A 19,670-nucleotide genomic window follows, 5' to 3' on the forward strand; every position below is an offset into this window, starting at 1 on the left:
AATGGAACAAGAAGACAACTACTGTAAATGTTAAATCAAATGCTCAATCGCGATCTATCTCAACGCATCTAAACTCAGCCAGTTTCATAGTTCCTTTCATTCCTAATTATTCGTCCTTGCCATCTTCATACGGGATAGTACACTTGCTGGGGCTGTGGATACATGTAGTATCCAGTCCCCGCTTCGCTTCCTCCCCCGTTCTGATAGTAATCTCCACCGTGATCACCGTACATTCCTTGTATTGGGATCTGGCCCTGCGATTGAGCCTGGGACGGACCAACAGGGACAGGGGCTGATGTGGCCTGTGATGAGGTAAAATAGTATGTCATACCGTTCATTTGCCGGCTAATGGTCGATAAGTTGGCTTGCATAGGTCCTTCATAGCCGTGCTGATGTTGATGCTGGGGCATCCCCATGTGACCAGGGCCGGCTCCGGGGACTAGGCGTGCAGAATGTGGCGGCATATACTGGTATTCATGTGGATGTGAGTTATAGGGAGGCACTGGACAGTACTGGCCTGGACCAGAGTAGTACGGCTGTGAGGGCGGTGGCTGTGGCGTTTGTTGCTGCATCCCAGGATAAACCGATGGAGTGGTAGAGTGCACACCCGGCTGAAAGACCGGCGCATGAATAGCACGTTCGGGAATCTGGGCCATGGATGTATTAGAAGTTGCCATAGCAGGTTGTTGATTCGCGTAAGGTGCTTGATTTAAGAGCGGCAATGATGGGATTTGATCCTGGAAGGCAGCATTGTTATTAGTGCTGCATGCCGGCATAGAGATGATTTCAAGTTGGGGTTGTGTGTTTGGCAGAGCGTGAGACGCAGATGATGAAACGACCACAGCATCGCCAGAGGTAGTGGTTTTTGGAGGATTTGAGGAGCGCTCCGAGTCCGCTAGTTGTTTCGCAGGGGCTGAAGGGACAGGAGTAGAAGTGGCGGTGGGAGGATCGTTTGAAGGCTGGGCTGAAGATGGCAACGGAGTGGCGCTCGTAACAGAATATGGCTTTTCTTGCGCAGTTAATAGAGCCGATGGTGTGTTATTCTGATTCTGATTATGAGCAGGAGCTTGAGTCGGGGCAGGACTTTGAATAGTAGAAGTCTGAATCAGCTCCTGTTCTTGTCCCATGCGTGTGTTCGACCTGGCCTGAGCTTGACTATACGGACTGATGCTCTGGGCTGGCGGGGGGAGTTTGACCTTTGGCCTTGCCGAGTCTACAATAGGCAGTACTGGGCGGGAGACTATGGGGGCAGCAGGTGAAAACATGACATCAACAATGGACGAGCGACGACTAGGTGCAAGGCTCGGCACGATGCTAGCAGAATACAGACTGCTAGCGCCCCCGTAGATACTGGGAGCCCTGGAATATGTGCTCATGGAGCCATATTGCGACCGCTGGCGGTTGGCTCGAGACTTTTGTTGGTTTGGACGTAGGGCTCTTGGAATGAAATCAAACGAACGGTCATTAGCCGGCAAAACCAGCCTCATGTGGTCTCCCGGTATCCGGACCTGAACAGGCTTGTCACGGCGGAGAGGGGGACGGTGGTCGGGAAGCTTAGTGTACTGTTTAAGGCGGAACCCATCATAGAGCTTAGGGGAGTCCATCCCTGGTATAATGACGCGCATCCGTACATTGCCAATGTGCTTCTCCGAAGACAAGCTTCGGTCAATGCGTTGTTGGCTTTCCGGCTGCCTTTTGAGGCCGCTTTCAGGTTGGCGATTGTTGGCGTGGCTGTTGGGATTCAAGTTGCCTACATATCCATAGGGGTAGTAGGAAGTTTCGAAGTGCTTGTCATGGGTCCACTGGGCGGGAGTGGTATCGATGTTGGTGTTGCGATATAAACGCGGCAGGGGGGCGGCGGTCGCACTGTTGTGATAGGACATGCGCCTAGGGGAAATTAGTTGTGTTAGCTTGAAAAAACAGGTTTGATAAGTGAGGTGGGTAGGACAAGTATGACCAGGATTCAGTGAATGGTGAGTGAGGAGAGCTAGGAAAGGAAGGAAGAACGAGGCGATGGGATTTTACTCACTGCTGGCTGCTATAGCTTCCAGCTGGGCTAGTGTTATCATATTGTGGCCTGCTATTGCCGCGACTGTTGTATGAAGAATGGTAGCTGTTCGCCCGACCAGAGCTATGGCCTGGTCCGTTGTTGCTGTTGTTGTTGTTGTTGTTGCTGTAAGGATAGCGACTATTAGGCATGAAGAAAGAAGAACCTGTAGGATGGCCAGAAGAGGAAGAATGGGCACTATTGTAAGAGGATCGGCTCTTTGCAATGGTGGGTCCTTGCTGCTGAAGGTGTCGTTGATTTGGTTGTTGTGGTTGTGCTCGTGAGCCAGAAGCAGCAGTTTCCAATGCAGAGCTCACAATCAAGGGCGGGGGGTTTTGCTGCTGTTCTCTTTGTCCGGCGCGAGGAGAACGAGGCTTTGGATAGCGGGAGGGTGACGCAGAGGTGGACACCGGCGTAGAAACAGACGTGGGAGAGGCAGACGCGGTTACGGAAGCTGAAGCATCAGCCTTAATAGAAGGAGCAACAGTCGTAGGAGCGGCGAACTTTTGCTGTTTGGGTTTGGGCCTAGACTGCTGTTGGCTCTGCTGCTTCGAGGAGGAAGACGAAGTCGAAGAGGAAGTCAAGGTGGTAGCCGCTATCACAGCAGGGTTAGAGTTAGAGTTTTGGCTGCATGCAGATACGGACGAGGCCATGCCCGTCTTGTTGTGGTTGGACATGGATACGGAGACAGACACAGCATCATCCATATTGCTGGTCGTATCACTGCTGCCGCTAGCAAAGATTTGGTCGTCGCTGTTGATAGAGTCGCTGACAGAAGCGTCATCATTGAGGGAGCGGGCTTTGTGGGGAGGGCGCAGAGCAAACTTGCGGGGACGGCGACTGGAGTGGCCATTGACCGACGACATGTTTAAAGGGGGGGAGGGGGGAGTCGAGGGGCGAGGCTGAGGCTGAGGCTTGGTGAGCAAGATGGGAAAGAGAGGAGCCGAGGAGGGCGGTGAAAAAATAAGAAGGAAGAGGTAGGCAGGTAGGCAGGCAGCGAAGATGAAAACACAAGGAAAGGAAATGAAGGGAGATGAAATAAAATGAGCAACACAAATAAGCAGTGCAGACTGGTTGGGCTCTGGGCCTTGGGGGGTAAGACGAGGCAATGAAGACAAGGTCAGATGTAGCCTGGACGTTATTGACTGAGCTTGAAGCTTGAGGCTCGGTTTGAACTTCGGTTAGAGCTTAGATATCAGATCGGGGCAAAGCAGACGAGGAGGGAGGCGTGAGGTGTGGGAGAAACAGAAAGAAAATTAGAAAGAAAAGAAGAAAGAAATAAGAGGAAAGAATGGAAGGCGCTGGATAGAAGATGAAGTAATGAAAAAAGAAAGATCTGACTGGGAAGAAGCAAAGACGAGGCTGACTAGAAGACAAAGAAGAGAGAAGGAAAAGAGAAAAGAAAAGAGACTAATGGGTGATGTGATGCGATGTTGATGCATGTAGAAAAAAGGAAAAGAAGAGCAAACAGGCACAACCAAACAAACAAAGCCGCAAGACAAGACAAGCCAAACAAGGAGAAGCAGAACGACAAGGAACAGAGAGGGACAAGGAGAAGAAGTGAGAAGTGAGAAGAGAGGAGAGGAGAGGACGAGGAAAAGATAAAGGGAATAAAACGAGGATAAAAGAGAACGACAGCAGGCAGGACAATAAAGATGGCGAAAGAGAGGGAGGGAAAGCCAGCCCTGGTCTTCTCGGTCTTCTCTACCCAAAGAAAACCTGCTGCGCAAGTTGGTTAGGCCCTATTAGAGCTAGAAAGACCTTGGCTATGTAGGTCGATGCAGGGAACATAGCACATAGCATTGTTCGCAGCTGACCGGACTAGGTCCACAGCTGATCCACAAGCTTGCTTGCTATTGTAGCTTGGCTGTAGCTCCCAATGCAATAACAAGAAGCTCTTAAACAATGAAAGGAAAAGAAAAGAGGAAAAAGAAACGTGAAATCGGCCGTGCGAAGCGGAAAGGAAGCGACCAGGAAGCAAGAGGAATAAGGGTTTCTGACGCTAGATTAGGGTTTTGGGGGCGGAGGGAGGGCGGAGGGCAGGAGGAGAACGCCTATTAATACTTTGCCGTCTCTTGTCTGTGTCTGCTTGTCTTCTTGTTTGCCTGCCTGCCTGTCGGCCTGTCTGCTTGTCTGCTCCCCTGCTCTCCTGCCTGCCCGACGTCCTGCTCCACATCTTATCCTCCCTCTTTGTGTCTGTTGTAACTTGGGCTTTTTCTTTTTGTTTCTGGCCGTCTTTGGTTGGATAGATGCGTGAAAGAAAGATGGCGTATTCCCACTTCTAGAAAGAAAGCCGGGTTTCCCCCAACAATACCCCTACGTGCTTAGTTGGAAGAGAATAGCCTCTGGTTTGGTGTTTGTTGGCTTCCTTGAATTCTTGCCCACTTCCCTCCCCTCTCCTGTCTCTCATCTCTCCCCATATACTCTAAACGGCCGACTGCATCGCCATCGCATCACTGTTGTTTCTCTCTTCTGTCGTTGCTGGCCTAGGCTCGTATAGCAAACAGACAACAAATTCGTTCCATCTGAGTCGCTCGTCTTCTTCTCTTTTCTGCTTGCTCCCCACTCCACCTTGCTGTCTGTTGTCACCCAGCCCAGCCAGCTGCAGATACCACACATGACGTCGTTGCACTCGCTTCTTCCCTCTTCCCTTCTCCCCTCTTCCCTTACCTCCCTTTCCGTGCTTCCGGTCGGCCAAATCGGCCTGTTGGGTGGTAGAGAGGCCAAAGTACCAGAGAAGGTGTAACACAACCAACTTGAGATTGAGTTGGCCTTTTAAAACTTGGAAATCCTGAACTTACAACCTAAGACAGATGGCAAAAAGCAACAACCTGCAGCATAGACTGAATGTGCCTAAAAGACAACGCCCTTTCCGTTGAGCTGTAATGAAAACCAAGTCCCCACTTTAAATCCACATCCCGTCTCCCGCGTCCCACAGCAACAGCCTTGCTGAATTTATTGTTATTTTATAGATTTCTTGTCTTATCGATTGGCTGCCTTGTCTTGATCCTGAGCAGAGGCAAGGGCCGTAGCAAGCTTTGTTTGATTTCATGAGAAGAGGTCTCTATGGATCAATTCGTCATATCCAATTCAGCGCATAATACAACTAATACTTTTTCTCTTTCTCGACCCAATCCCGATATTTGCAATCCCCCCATTGTCGTTAGCCCCCTGATCGCCACTCCAGCTATGGCCTCCCCCCTTCTCCACCTCTCACCTAACCTCTCTCAACACCTATCCGACCCGTCACTCACACCGCTGCTAACCAGCGCTTGCTCGCAGCCGACGCTCGAGTCGCTGACCGCATTGGCATCGGCCGCACTAACTGCTGATGCCGCACTGGCCCATCTGGATATGGGAGCTCCGCTACGCATCCTGGTTGAGTACGATGCCGAGCCTCCGTCGCCATCGTTGTCGGCAATTTCGGCCTTTTCGTTTTCATTGCCATCTATGACGATGCCACCTGCCGCCGCAGCAGGTGCAGCCCTTGGTACAGGCGCAGGGAATGCAGTAAACCACGCACCTAACAGCAACGCTGCCGTCACACCAAATGTTCACAATATCAATGCCTCCCCGTCACACACAACAACCTATCCCTTGGGGCCCATTCTGCTTCACTCCTTCATTGCGCCTCCCTCCACTACTTCTACTGCGCCTGCCTCAAACTCAGGCCCGTCTGCAATTGACCCTACCACTACCACGGGTGATCACCATCGCTCTCCCTCACCACTGCCTATCGAAGAACCGCCTCTCCTCGTTGCAACTGTTGTTGGCGTCTCGAGTGACGTGACCTCCGAGGCCCGGCGGGCTGCCTGCCGAATGGAGCGCATCGCCCGCCAGCTGCATCGCGAGTGGGAGGTAGAGGAGCGGGGGGGTGTTGGTGCTGGTGTGGGAGGCGATCAATATCCAGGTACAGGCGAGGATGCAGCGACTTCATAAACATGAAATGTGCCGATGTGGATATAAGAGCACTGATACTTGTGTGCAGTGTGCGTTTTGGGGTAAGGTTGTTGTTGTTGTAAGTCTAAGTGTTGATTTGATGTCTTGTCGTGAAGGTGTAATGAAAGTTCAAGTTCAATTGGAACAAGATATGTTGGTACTGGCAAAAGGGTAAGCTGTTCAAGATAAAAGACGGTGACGTCATACCTATTACGCAATATTACCCAATCCTTTCTTGTTTCTGTATAGGCAGTCTCCTTTTCTTCTTTTGATCAAGCCTATGACAGTCATTATATATTCGTTATTCTTTATTGCTATGAAACCTAATTGATATTTCATATTCCATCCGTTTTTCCAACGTTCACCAGCTTCTTCTTCCTCCTCCTTTCTTCCTCCTCGGCAACCTAAACGAGCTGCTCAAAGGCGTGCTTGAGGGTGGACCGGACAACAGAGCCCTTGTAGAAGTTGACGGTAGCGGCGGCGCGCTTGGCAATGCCCTCGGGGGTGAACTCGAACTTCTGTAGTGAGGAGAAATAAACGTGTTAGAGAAAGGACCAGCAAAAAAAGAAGAGATAATCCGATCTACATGTCAACTTACCTTGTACACATCCTTGACGGGGCCGGAGGCACCAAAGCGGTTCAGGCCAAATTGCTCGTGAGCGTACTTCTCCCAGCCTAGGGTGCTCATGGGCTCAACCGACATGGCGGGAATACCGTCAGGTAGAACACTTAGTCTGTAATCAAGCGACTGCTGGTCAAATACCTCAGTGCAGGGCATCGACACAATACGCGCCTTGATTCCCTGCTGAGCCAGCACCTTGGCGGCGTCAACGCAAATGTTGACCTCGGAACCGGTCGAGACGATGGTGACCTGGGCACCCTCAACTTCAGACAGGACGTAACCACCCTTGGCTGCCTTTTCGATGCTAGAGCCCTCGAGCTGGGGCAGGTTCTGGCGCGACAGAGCCATGATAGAGGGAGCAGTCTTGTTGGACAGGGCAACGTAGTAGGCACCAGAGGTCTCGTTACCGTCAGCAGGGCGCCAAACCATGCAGTTAGGCAGAGCCCGGAAATGGGCCAGAGTCTCGATAGGCTGGTGAGTAGGGCCATCCTCACCCAGACCGATGGAGTCATGGGTGGCAACCCACAGGGCGCGGACATGCGACAGTGCAGACAGACGGACAGCACCAGCGGCGTAGGAGACGAAGTTGAGGAAAGTGCCACCATAGGGCAGAATAGTACCGTAGGCAGCTAGACCATTCATGACAGCACCCATGGCATGCTCACGGACACCGTAGCGGATGTAGCGGCCAGAGTAGTTGCCCAGGCCAGTCTGGGGGGCCTGGAAGTCGACAGCCTCCTTCCAGCGGGTCAGGTTGGAGCCAGTAAGATCGGCAGAGCCACCAACGAGTTCAGGCAGGACGCCTTCGATCTTGGACAGGACGATCTCGGAGAGCTTGCGCGAGGCAACGGCAGCATCGGCAGGGGTGTAGGTGGGAAGGGACTTTTCCCAGCCGGTAGGCAGGTCGCCAGTCTGGCGACGGAGAAGGTCGGCGTGTTCAGTGGGGTAGGCCTCGGCGTACTTGGCCAGCAGAGCGTTCCACTCTTGCTCGGCGGCGGCACCCTCAGCGGCGTGCTTAGCGTAGTAGTCGTAAACCTCCTGGGGGACGGAGAAGCTCTGCTCGGGGTTGAAACCGAACTTGGACTTGAGCTGCTTAATGTCTTCGGCCTTGAGAGGAGAGCCGTGAACGGAGTGAGTGCCCTGGAGCAGAGAGCCGTAGCCAATGGTAGTGCGGAGCTTGATCAGGGAGGGCTTGTTTTTGACGGCTTGGCACTCTTTGATAGCGGCAGCAATGGCTGCAAGGTCGCTGTCGCCATTCTCAACGGTGACAACGTGCCAGTCGTAGGCCTCGTAGCGCTTGACAACGTCCTCGGTGAAGGCGACGTTGGTGTCACCGTCAATAGAAATGTGGTTGTCATCCCAGATGCAGATCAGGTTGCCGAGCTGAAGGTGGCCAGCCATGGAAGAGGCCTCAGAAGAGACACCCTCCATCAGGCAGCCGTCACCAAGGAAGCAGTAGGTGTAGTTGTCAATGAGGTTGAAACCCTCTTTGTTGAAGACAGCGGCTGTGTGAGCCTGAGCCATGGCCAGACCAACGGCATTGCAGATACCCTGACCGAGAGGGCCAGTGGTAACCTCAATACCGGGGGTGAAGTGGGCTTCGGGGTGACCGGGGGTCTTGGAGTCGATTTTCTGAGAGGTGAGGGAGGGCGATGTTAGCATGGAACAAATATGAAGAGAGATATGCACAAGGGCGAAAGGAGACTCACGCGGAAGTCCTTCAGGTCCTGGATGGACAAATCATAGCCAAACAGGTGCAACAAAGCATACTGAAGCATGCAGCCGTGGCCATTGGACAGCACAAAGCGGTCCCGGTTTAGCCACCTGGTGTTCTTGGGGTTGAACTTCATGAAGTTGTTGAACAGGACGTGGGCGACGGGGGCCATACCCATGGGAGCACCGGGGTGACCCGAGTTGCTGTTGAAGGTGGCATCGGCCTGTGGAGAGGAGAGATGTGTTAACAAGGTCTTGAAGAAGCGGGCTGAAGTTGCAGTAGCATTGAAGCTATGCTATAGTCTCTGCCTGTTTATGTTTGTCTTTCTTGCTACTACGGCTGTCTCGGGAAGGGGAGGTGATAGTAGGGTAGGTCAAGGTTAAAAGAGAGAGAGAGGAATAGAAGTGACTAATTGGTAGCCGATAAATGAATTCTAGCTGTCGTTTTTTTTTTGGCGCAATGCTTTTTGTTTCCAGTATTTCTCCTGAGCTCTGGCTCTAGAGAGAAGGTGAATTGGAGGGGTAATTCTTGGTGGTACAGCAGTGACAGGCGGAAATCAAGACAGCAAAGAGACAGATAGAAATCGAGGCTAGGATGGGGCTAAGAAAAGCCTCGGGAGCACGATGCCACAGTATCACGCAGAAGCAATGCGAGGAAGGTAAACTTACGGCAAGAACTCTGATCGAGTTGATAGCCAGCGTGTCAATGTCAGAGAAACCCATGATTGGATAAGAAGCGTTTTGTAAGAATGGAAAAATTGGGTTGGTGATGGAAGAAAGGAAAAAGAAAAGGAAAAAAGGAAAGAGAAAATACAATTAAAAAACGAGAATCAGAAAAAAGGAATAAAGGGCCGCTTCGAACTGGAAGGCGAGACCGGACGTGCCAAGAGTTTTATACTGGGCTGGCGGGGAGAATAGAGCTTCTTTCCTGTTGTAGCTGGTACCAACTGATACCAACTGATACAAGCTGCTGAAAGAGGACTAACTTGCTATGGTAGTCCTTCGGTGTTTCCTTGGGTTTCTCCTTGTCCTTCAGAGGTCCCCTCCCCCTTCTTGGCCCGTTTGATCTTGCTCTTTTCCCTTCTTTCCCCCTCTCGTCGTGGTCAAGCCTCGCCGGCTACAGTGCGCCACACAGTCCCCGCCCTGCCGACCAGTCCACCGGCCTTTTTTATCCTCTCACCCAATTTATAAGCAGCAGAGCGAGTGCTATTAGAGCGACGGCCTTGTCGCGGAGCTTTTCTTATGTTCTTTTCTCTAACCTTAATCTTCTTTCAAACCGGGCCATAGGATATCGGAGGCGACGTTTTTTGAAGAAAAATATATTTCCAATCGCTGACACAGCTGCATACTTGCTTCATAAGATCCCTAGCTTCCCCTCTTCCAGACACAAATCAGGCAGTCTCACAGTCTCATCGTACGCCTTGCCTCAAAGCTATGAAACTAAATTCTTCCCCTAGCTCGCTAAAACAAGGTCTCTTATCTTGTAATCTTACAACCACAACAACCCCTCTAGACAGTGCGAACGGTACGAGCCATAGACTGTCCTACCTTGACGTTTTTTTCCCAACGCCCACTTCTTTTTTCTTTTCCGTCCTTCTGTCTGCGTTGAGAAGCAACCTTGTTGAGGAAGTTGCCTTGTAAGCCGCAGTGAAAAAAAAAAAAAAAAAAAGAAAAAAAAGAGGGTACCTTTGCTACTGCTTAGGAAGACAAAAATGGCAACTACTATATACGTAGTTGGAAGCTAGAAAAAAGGGACAATAGATTATAACTCTTTCTTGCTCCTGCCTTACGCTTGCCCTACAGATTGGCGCGCCTACAGTTAATAATACTTCATAAGGTTACAGCCACACAGGGGCAACGACACACAATATCGTAGTCTTTGTAGACCAGACGAAGGCAGCTAGTCATCTGTTCACATGTGATATGGTAATATAAAATATGTGCCCTTTCAACCGCAAGTTACATGGGGCACTCTATACCCGTAGTAGCTGTACCTCATAACCAACTATTCTGTTCACTCTTAGCCTCTATTATGGTGTCGTTTTTCCTCATAGCCGTGCCAATCGTGGCCGTGCGGCTGTCTTTTGCAGAATCCTAATAAGCCTAACTAGCTTCGTGCTATCATAACTAGGGTTACTCACAAAATTTTAAGTCCTACGGTAAAGAGAATTGGGTTTTGGCGGGATACATATGTACAATATAATTGAATAGAAGGCCAAACCTACTCTCATCCACCCCTATCTCTTTCTAGATGGCACACACCAAAGGCCGTAGTTCGCGATGCGCCTTCCAGCCTCGGCCCAAGAAAAAGGCGCCGGCTGCGCGCCCGCCCCGTCCCGCCAAAGCTCCCCTGCCGGCAGCGCAACTGGCACACCACCAACTGCTACTCCGTGTATTTGCATCAACATTCGCTGCTGAGCTAAGCTCGCACAATCTACACAACGCTATTCAGGACGTGAAGAAGGCTCTGTTCGAACGCGATTTTGCTGCAGCATTTACCAACGCTGACAGCCTGCCGTCATATGCAGCCCGCTGGAGTCCCACCCGTGCCGCATGTTACAGCGGGTTATTGGCAGAGTTGGAGTGGGAGGAGTTGATGGATGGGCGGCCTTGCGCAGAAAAGGCGAAGAAGGACGATGACGACGAGGAAAGCGACAATGGCAGTGGAGACAGTGAAAACGGGAATGGTGATCTTGACCCCCCTAATCCCACCACCACATCAGCTAATCCTACGCATCAACAAATCGAAATCGTTGCTCTAGGCGGTGGTGCTGCCGAACTTGCTGCCCTCGGTTCGATGCTCGCGCTTAACCCCGGATTAACTGCTCAACTGACCATTCTCGACTCAGGCCCGTGGGCCGCCGTACTTGACCGTCTGCAGGCTGGCTTAATAACACCACCTGCCTTATCGAAATATGCTAGCGCGTCGGCACATGCGGCAAATCATGCATTATTAGATTCGCCAACCCGTCTAGCCGTGCGGTTTGAACAGGTTGACGTTTTAGGGCTGGCAGGAACAGCGAGAACACACAGTGCTGCAGGCTCCAATGATGCGGATTCCGAAGAGACTGATGTTTCTCCTGCAGCCTTGCGCAAAGCCATCTATGGCTCATCCACAGCACCAGGTCGCAAAGTACTGATAACACTACTCTTTACACTAAACGAGCTCTACGCCTCGTCGCGAGGAAAAACGACTATGCTACTACTTTCATTGACAGAATTGTTGCCCGCAGGCTCGTTGCTCCTTATCCTCGACAGCCCCGGGTCGTATTCAGAGGCAGCAGTAGGCAAGGAGATGCGCCGCTATCCAATCAAACTACTAGTAGAACATACACTACTACGTGAGGAACGCGGGGCAGGAAACGATAAAAAGTGGGAGATGGTCGAGTCAGAAGATTCGGCATGGTTCCGCCTGCCAGACGGCTTAGAGTATCCTATCCCACTGGAAAACATGCGCTACCAGAAGCATCTGTATCGGCTAGTAGCACCGGCATCAAACTCGCTCAAGGAGTAGGTGAGAAATTTATGGAAGGGACAAAAAAGGAGAATTGAAATCATAGAATACACAGAGCGGACGGGATAGACGTTAGGATTGGGGATTCCGCCAAGGTCAACCCTAACTGTACGCATGGCATGCCGTCAAAACCATGCAGGTATCAATAAAACACGGGAATGCAACAATAGTCATACACCAGAAGGCAAAAAAGGCACCCAGCCATAGAAATAATAGGAAGAGTTTATCCAAGAAAAGAAAAGGCAAAGCTGCCACTTAGCCACTTAGTTACGGCAGCGATACTCACGACGCCCAGACCATCTTCTTAATCGCGTAACCTAGCGTATCAAACAGCCCTGTGCTCTTCTTCGCCTCTTCAAGAGAAATCACATCAGCATGTTGAACTAGCGCCTTGGGCGCCTCGCCTGCCTCGCGTGGCGTGTGTAGCGTAACTAGCCTCTCGATCTCAGCACAAATGGCATCTGTGCGCTGTGCTTCACTCAGCACACCGCTAGTGTTGTCGTCATTGGCCGTTGCTGGTTTTGATGTTGTATACGGTGCCTTAAATGCCATCAGCCGCTGTTGCTGTGACCGCGGTTTACCAGAGAGGAGCTCTGCAAGACTTGAGGGAAGTGCTACAGCACTAGATGTCAAGGCTGCGATAGACGGTGGGGCCATGTCAAGAGCTGACTGGGAGGCGTTACTAGGTTGACTAGTAACATTAGTGTCGGCGCCAGTGGAGGCAATCGGAGTTCCACCAAGTGTCGAGGGCGTGCGGGTGTTGGTCCGAATAAAGTCCTCTTTCCCTGGCAGATAAGTGACAACGAAGCCAAAATTACGCTGCTCATCCATGTGCAAGGCCGTAATGGTAGAGGTGATGTATACACCAGCTTTGATGGATGTCACGTGTGATAGATCAGCCCTTTCAAAAGACGACACTTTGTCAAGATTCCAATCGTATCGACATAAATACAGAGCAGAGTCAGTCAACAGCAGAACAACCTCTTGAAAAGGCTCAGACTTGAGGGTGTCGGGGTCATGCGGGGAGAGAAGTACCCAGCCACCGATGAACTCCTCATTGTCGTCGGCAACCACTCTCTTCTGGCATTCTTCAATGGCCTGGTCCCGCATGCGGGACATGGATATGGCAGGGTCCTTGGTCATCATGTTGGCCTCAAATTCGTCGAAGACCATGGAGGTGACGTTACCAAGAACAAAGTCGATAGCCGCCTGGCTAAAGTAGTCGTTGACCATCCTGAAGGGAGAGAGGTTTGGAAGGTTAGTGGCTAACGTTACATGAGCATGTAGAAAAGACAACAAAACTCACCCATTGTAGAAGCGTGTCAGAGAAAGTCCAATGTCATTCAGCGTGCCCCTATAATCCCGTTTCTTGAAGCGTGTGTAATCACCCTTCATAGCAGCCGTTGATGCATACTGATTTGATACAGCGTCGCCATTGTCGGCCCACAGTGTATTGAACCAGGCCGTCTGCTGGTCTAGTTGTGCGCTCATGTCAAATCCCAGCTCTCTAAGCTGTGCTTCTAGCACATACTTTGCAAACGAACTCTGGCACACATTTGTGCGGTCGAGACAATCCATGCAGTTTGTCCGCAGTATGCCCTTTTGCCTGCGTTCCCACCTGCCATTTACCTGAACTGAGCTGCCATATTCTTCTAGCTGTGGGCGTAGAATCTCTAGCAGTTGGCTAACATTCTCAAACTTCATGCCGCGACACACGTGGTGGAAGTCGAACCACTCAAAGGGAATCAGTTCGTTGATGCTTGCCGCACTTTCGCTACGCTTGGCGACAAAGTCCTCGTATTTCTCACCAATCTTCATCTCAATTCCCTTTTTCTCCACAAGATTCACTAGTTGCAATTGGCCATATATCTTTTGCAGTCGATCGAAGTGCTTTGTAAAAGCAGCATAATTGGTGTCTTCCGAATGCTGCAACACTGGCATTGGTTTAAGAGAGTACGCAGTCTGAGTAAAAAACAGAGGAATGCTTCCTCGGATTTGAATAAATGAGTATACCGGTTGAGTAGAGTCCCAGTTGGTAGACCACAGGATCTGTTCAGTCTCGACATAATTGGCAACATTTCCCTCGTCGTCAATACCCCGCCTGAGATAGCGCAAGCCAGCCCGTTTTGTAGACCGTCGCGAGATCAATGTCAGTAAAAACTTTCTTTCTGTTGGCCGGAGTTTAGTCATTGCATCTTTGGAATTGTCTGCGGCGAGTGCTACGGGGGACGACGATCGTGATGCTGGCGTGGACAGAACAGACAGCTCAACCGACTCTTGTGGCGCCTCTTCATCTTTTTGTGGAGGACAACTATCAACGACAAATGAAGTCTGGCCAACAAATCCCTGCATCAATGGCAGCACAAACGACTCATCGCCGCCATCTATAAATGGCTGTGCCATATAGCGATTCCAAAAGTAGGTCTCGTCTACTTGGCGATATAACGGCTGGGAGGCTACTTCTGTTACACTAATTGAGTTTTGTCTACGCGTAATATCGTAGTCGTATGAAAAGTAGAAGCTCCGTGATGTCCCAAAATACACACGCAAGGTCCGAAGCAACTTTGGTAGCATGGTCGGCACTGGTGCAGCGCCAGGAATAGCTAGTGGAGTGTCACCATAGATCAGCCCCGCATCATAATCTTCGCTCTCGGCAATCGACCTAGCCTTGTTTGACGTCGAAGACGGATCCCCGCCATCGCTAAGTCCCATATGTCGTTTGTGCTCCAGCAACCAACCGGCGCGACTAAACCAGCTCTGTGCAAAACGACCATAGCTCCCACGCTTGCTAATGACATTCTCAGCGATATTGCTAGGTTTCGTGGGACTAGTCCCTGTCATAGCTGAGGCATCATATTCACGTGGGATAGAGTCTTCGACATCATCGTCTTCAGCAAGAGCTGGTGTGCTGGTAGCAACATCTTCAAGCTCACTATCACTACTTTCACTATCACCGGGAGTAGTAGTTTTAGCTGCACGCCGAGCTCGGCTACGGTCGAGTTGTTTATTGGTTTTTTCAATGGCATCTTCAGCTTCTCGCTGCGAGGAGCAAGGTGTTATGGCAACTTCGGTAACGACGTATATGGGTGACCCAGCAATATGCGCAACGGTTTCACGGCGGACGATTGTAATAAGGAAGCTAAGCTTAGCTATGGTAACGAGACCTAGAGCGGAAGAGGAGCATCACAGGAGAAAGGTTAGAGACATTGCACAGAGGGCTTGAGGAAGGACTGGCCCGAGCTCTACCTTCTCGACCCGGTTACCAACAGACATACCAATAATACCAAAGGCTTCGAAGCACGCCGTTGGCCGGGCCAAGCTTTCGGCCGCAGAAATTAAACCTGGAGCTGCCGCTCCTCCCGTGCCTGTTGCTGAAGATGACACTGCAGACTCGCCATAACGTATTTTTAACGGAGCCGAGGGCCGCTGTCCCTTGGACGCCAAAGGCTGGATCAATAGGCCATCAGCAACGGCAGAAATGGTTAATCTACGGGCCAGGCCTGGCATATCGTGTTGTGTGACTAGGAGGGAAGAAAACGAAGAAGAGCGAAGGAGAAAAAGATAAAGAAATAAAGAAATAAAAGAATATTAATGGGGTGGGTGATGACTGAATTCAGGCAATTTGCCTAGCGCATAAAAGAAAAAGAAGGGGAGGAGAAGGATAACGTAGAGGGAAGAGACAATGAAGCTGAAAAAAAAAAAAGCTCCCTTCCAAGCAAGGCAGGTGCTCTTTTTTTTTGGGGCAGAAAGAACAAACAGATATTGTCCGTCTTCCTTTTTTGCAAACTTTCACTTCCTACCTAGCTCAAGAGAAAACAATACAACAAAGCTTGGCTTATTTGTGAATGACGAGTATGCTTGAAGAAAAGTTGCGCTTTTCTGACAAGGTTCCTAGCTAATGCTAGGGTTTCTACAAAACCAGGGTTACACTACGAAAAACCACTTTAATGGGTGGTTATAATTAAGCAGAGATTTTCCACGAAAAAAGTTTGTTCTGTATTTTCATAATATCCTTAGTTCCAAGTGCAAATCGGTGGGCTATTAGAGCACAGCGATATTGACGCTTAGATGGCTTGTCTCTCGACCTTTTCCTTGATCATGCGGATGCGGTCAGCCAGCTCACTACCTTCGTTGGAAGTGATCTAGGGATACATAATGTGTTAGCAACTTTTCGGTATTAGTGTTAGATGTGTTGAGATAGAGCACATACCGAGACGGAAATGACAGCGCGCGAGACACCGCAGGCACGTCCTAGAGCAGTCTTGCTGCCGACGTAGATGTAGGGGACATTCTTGTCCTCGCACAGGAGAGGCAGGTGCAGAAGGATAGCCAGAGGGGCGGTATCAGCAGCAAGAACGATAAGCTCGGAGACGGAGCGGTTCAGGGTCTTGGTAGCCTGAAGTGAAGAAAAAACAAGTCATTAGCATTTTGCTGGCAAATGAATAGATATGAAGAGGGTAGGCTGGGCTGTTGCTGGCACATACCTCATTAGCACCCTTCTTCAGCTGGCGGGCATGGTGGCAGGCCTGGACAAGATCGTAGATCCTAAGAGAATTCAAGTTAGCAAGAAGGGCTGTTCTGAGTGTTGCGGATTTGATATCTCTTGGGCATGTCATATTTAATGACCTCTACTCACTCCTGCTCGAGAGCCTCATCGGCGCGGGGCCAAACAGCCTGCTGGTCATCCATTTCGAAATAGTTGGTCTTTTAGTGGTAGAACAAATAATAAGAACCCAGGGTTCACTGCGTTGGCTCGCCCTGTCGTGGAAGAAAGAACAAGTAAGGGAAAAAGACAAAAAGGAGGAAGCACGATTGGGTATATGAAAGAGAGGAAAGTGGGAATGGAAGAGGAGTGAACGATGTCCTTCTTGCTCTTCGTCGAAATGATGAAGCCAAAACTTTTTTCTGCCGCTTTGTGACTTAAAGCGGTATGGCCTTGCCAAGTTATAAGGCGGTGAGCATGAAGCGTCTAGGCATGGATAAGTTGGCATAAGGGTTTTAGAAGGCTTTAGTAAGTGAGCGATTTAGGGTCTAGTTTTGCAAGCATCCTGCCTCACACCCAGCGCATTGCGAGAAATTTACAGATTTGTAGGATATTAATGCAAGCAAGCAACTTTGCAAACAAAGAAAAACAAGTAAATGCATGGGACACTAGACGCGCCAACAATAATGCGGTCTTTTTTGGCCTTCTCGTTCGCAGCACAGCTAATGGGGACCACTAATCTCTGCGAGGGGGCCCTTGGGGGGCCTTGGGCCATGGTATGGTCCCTCTCAAGCTTGCTGCGCCTTTGAGAAATCCGAGCTGAGTCACGTGATTGGATATGCCGTGTTCTCATTCGCTGGATTTGGGAGGACCACAGCCGCAGCTGGCTTAGCAGAGCAAGACTAGACAAGGCTGGCTTCGATAAGGCGGACGGCTCTGTTCTCTCTTCTCTTATGGGTCTTTATGCTGGGGTTTTATTAATGTAGCTTGCCGTCGTTCTTCCTTTTCTTCTTCTTCCTTTCTTTCTGTTCTCAGAACTTTGAATCGTTTCTTTCCATCTTCTTCTTTCCTTCTCTTTATTTCGACTTTTGCCTCGTGACTCGTGATACATTTCATTTGTACCCTTTTCTTTTTCTTCTCCTTGCGCCAATCAATTCTAGAGAAAACTTGCTTGATACTTTCTTGCTCTTCTCACCATCTTTCATTCATTTTTTTCTTCGTCTTTTTTTGTAAATCTTCACAAATATAACTAAAATGGCCACTGAACTTTGGTGAGTACTTTTCCCTGCCTTCTTCATCCGCAACAAAAGACATTTCCATTGATGTGTCTTTCGCCTTGTTGTCTCTACTATCTGGAGCCATCGTCTTCCGTCGGCTCCTGCTATGCGCGATATATTTGTTCTAGCCTCGTAGACCAGCTGTCCTGTCCTGTCTTCGAAAGTTATCGAGTGCTCGGCGCGGTAATATGACGATGGCAGCTCAGATGGACACCATGATTGCACCGCCAATTTACAATTCAATAACCACATGCTAATGGCCTCTTTGTCTTCAGCCCCGTCTACGCGGTATGTTGCGCAACGCAATGCCTTCCACCAAAATCCCGTCCCCCGTTCCCGTCTTCCCCATAGCTTGAGATTACCCGAATGCAGCCAACCAGCTTCATATCTGCCAAGAACACGCTCGTCTCGTTTTCATCCCAATTGCTTAACAATCGGAGCTTCACAAGTCGAAGAAACGCGCGTCGAACGATTGCATGCTATCGCGAACTCCCGTCTAAAATCGCTCCTCACGATTTGAACGCGATCAATTGGCTCGGAGTGGGTTCTCGACAGCGCCTATGGTTAACTACCTCAAGCACCGTTATCTGGAATTCATGCGCACCATAGCTCTGCATTCCCTTGTTTACGCCTTATCCACAATGCATACAACCACACACGTACTGACATCTCTACCATCCAATATAGCCCTTCTTCGGTGCCATGGGCTGCACCTCTGCCATTGTTTTCACCTGCTTGGGTGCCTCTTACGGTACTGCCAAGTCTGGTGTCGGTGTCGCCGCCATGGGTGTTCTGCGTCCTGACCTGATTGTCAAGAGTAAGCCTTTCCTTTCCCCTTGTATCAATAGCCTATTTTAGCTTGCTTCAGTCAAACTGATATATCCCTCCATTCGTCCAGACATTATCCCCGTTGTCATGGCTGGTATCATTGGTATCTATGGCCTGGTCGTCTCGGTGCTGATTTCCGACGGCCTCAAGCAGCAGCTTCCTCTGTACACTGCCTTTGTGCAGTTCGGTGCCGGCCTGGCTGTCGGTTTGGCTGGTCTGGCTGCCGGCTTCGCCATCGGCATTGTTGGTGATGCTGGTGTGCGCGGAAGTGCCCAACAGCCGCGCCTGTTCGTCGGTATGATTCTGATTCTAATTTTCGCCGAAGTTCTGGGTCTTTACGGTCTGATTGTCGCCTTGCTCATGAACTCCAAGGCTACCCTCGGCGCCGAGTGCTAAACTAATCGCTCTCGGTTCCATCCTACCTTTTTCTTTGACCTTTTCCATGAGCTTGCACACTCGCCTGGCCCGTATATTGTGTGTTATCTTGTGTTGCCCTGGCCCTTCCTCTCTCTTAGGCCTCTATTTCTAGTGTATGGAACAGGCTTAGTTTATGCATGTATGCAGGCAAGCACGGACACACACATCCCTTTTGTCTTTTACACACCCAACAGTCTCTCTCATCTATCTATCTACGCACGACCGTTAAACAATGCCCCTTCTTTTTTTTAAATGTATTGTAAACAAGAAACTATGGTGTATGATCAAGACCATGTGCATGGATTGTAGTATAAGTGAATGATGTATGTAATGTCATGTGGACATATATTACCACATGTACCCAATATGTAGCCATTGGTTTCTAAACCCACCTGTGTCTCGGTTTCCCCTACACTGACTGGGCTAAAGTTGGACTGGATTGGTCCCTTGCATGACCTCATCATGCATCAACATTAGAGTCGACTTGGCTAACTTGACAATACCCATTCATTCAACCATTGACTAACTGTGGTGGCCCAGAACTACCGAGAGAGCTAGCCCATGCATTCTATCACCTTCACTTATTCTTCTACCTCTACCCTACTCTATCCATGGTTTCTTCAGTGTCTTATTTTCTAAAGTATATATTTGAGGTCATTAATTCTATGGAATTACAAAAATTATTGACAAGTATTTTTTTCTCGCCAAATTGGGAACAAGGGAACAGAACAAAGAGCTGGAGAACGACGGTATCATAAAAATAAACAAATCAGTATGGGGAAAGACATGCAGTCAGGTTTATCCCAAAAGCCTGGAACGCCCAACGAAGG

The 19,670-nt window shown here is 49.9% G+C and overlaps 7 protein-coding genes across 7 annotated transcripts; 3 read left to right on the plus strand and 4 right to left on the minus strand.

The window, feature by feature from the left end:
* Positions 1 to 125: 125 nt before the first annotated feature.
* On the minus strand, positions 126 to 2,913 carry HOO65_040604 (uncharacterized protein; the record flags this gene model as incomplete). Its single annotated transcript, XM_071002581.1, has 2 exons — positions 126 to 1,887; positions 2,030 to 2,913. The coding sequence occupies 2 exons, from the start codon at positions 2,911 to 2,913 to the stop codon at positions 126 to 128; spliced, it is 2,646 nt and encodes an 881-aa protein (XP_070859447.1).
* Positions 2,914 to 5,236: 2,323 nt separating this feature from the next.
* On the plus strand, positions 5,237 to 5,986 carry HOO65_040605 (uncharacterized protein; the record flags this gene model as incomplete). The annotated part of the gene is made up of 1 exon (XM_071000690.1): positions 5,237 to 5,986. The coding sequence occupies one exon, from the start codon at positions 5,237 to 5,239 to the stop codon at positions 5,984 to 5,986; it is 750 nt and encodes a 249-aa protein (XP_070859448.1).
* Positions 5,987 to 6,390: 404 nt separating this feature from the next.
* HOO65_040606 (transketolase 1) lies at positions 6,391 to 9,044 on the minus strand (the record flags this gene model as incomplete). The annotated part of the gene is made up of 4 exons (XM_071002592.1): positions 6,391 to 6,504; positions 6,585 to 8,240; positions 8,318 to 8,545; positions 8,991 to 9,044. 4 exons carry the CDS (start codon positions 9,042 to 9,044, stop codon positions 6,391 to 6,393), a joined length of 2,052 nt encoding a protein of 683 aa, XP_070859449.1.
* A 1,528-nt stretch (positions 9,045 to 10,572) lies between these two features.
* HOO65_040607 (25S rRNA (uridine(2843)-N(3))-methyltransferase) lies at positions 10,573 to 11,835 on the plus strand (the record flags this gene model as incomplete). Its single annotated transcript, XM_071000691.1, has 1 exon — positions 10,573 to 11,835. One exon carries the CDS (start codon positions 10,573 to 10,575, stop codon positions 11,833 to 11,835), a length of 1,263 nt encoding a protein of 420 aa, XP_070859450.1.
* A 282-nt stretch (positions 11,836 to 12,117) lies between these two features.
* On the minus strand, positions 12,118 to 15,342 carry HOO65_040608 (Phosphatidylinositide phosphatase SAC1; the record flags this gene model as incomplete). The annotated part of the gene is made up of 3 exons (XM_071002543.1): positions 12,118 to 13,069; positions 13,142 to 14,999; positions 15,111 to 15,342. 3 exons carry the CDS (start codon positions 15,340 to 15,342, stop codon positions 12,118 to 12,120), a joined length of 3,042 nt encoding a protein of 1,013 aa, XP_070859451.1.
* Positions 15,343 to 15,899: 557 nt separating this feature from the next.
* HOO65_040609 (13 kDa ribonucleoprotein-associated protein) lies at positions 15,900 to 16,524 on the minus strand (the record flags this gene model as incomplete). Its single annotated transcript, XM_071003034.1, has 4 exons — positions 15,900 to 15,977; positions 16,046 to 16,231; positions 16,320 to 16,380; positions 16,472 to 16,524. The coding sequence occupies 4 exons, from the start codon at positions 16,522 to 16,524 to the stop codon at positions 15,900 to 15,902; spliced, it is 378 nt and encodes a 125-aa protein (XP_070859452.1).
* Positions 16,525 to 17,572: 1,048 nt separating this feature from the next.
* On the plus strand, positions 17,573 to 18,819 carry HOO65_040610 (V-type proton ATPase proteolipid subunit; the record flags this gene model as incomplete). The annotated part of the gene is made up of 4 exons (XM_071002861.1): positions 17,573 to 17,589; positions 17,871 to 17,883; positions 18,283 to 18,412; positions 18,494 to 18,819. 4 exons carry the CDS (start codon positions 17,573 to 17,575, stop codon positions 18,817 to 18,819), a joined length of 486 nt encoding a protein of 161 aa, XP_070859453.1.
* Positions 18,820 to 19,670: the final 851 nt, after the last annotated feature.

Source organism: Ceratocystis lukuohia, assembly GCF_044167205.1.
Source record: "Ceratocystis lukuohia strain C4212 chromosome Unknown Supercontig4_pilon, whole genome shotgun sequence".
In the NCBI taxonomy this organism is placed as follows: Eukaryota; Fungi; Ascomycota; class Sordariomycetes; order Microascales; family Ceratocystidaceae; genus Ceratocystis; species Ceratocystis lukuohia.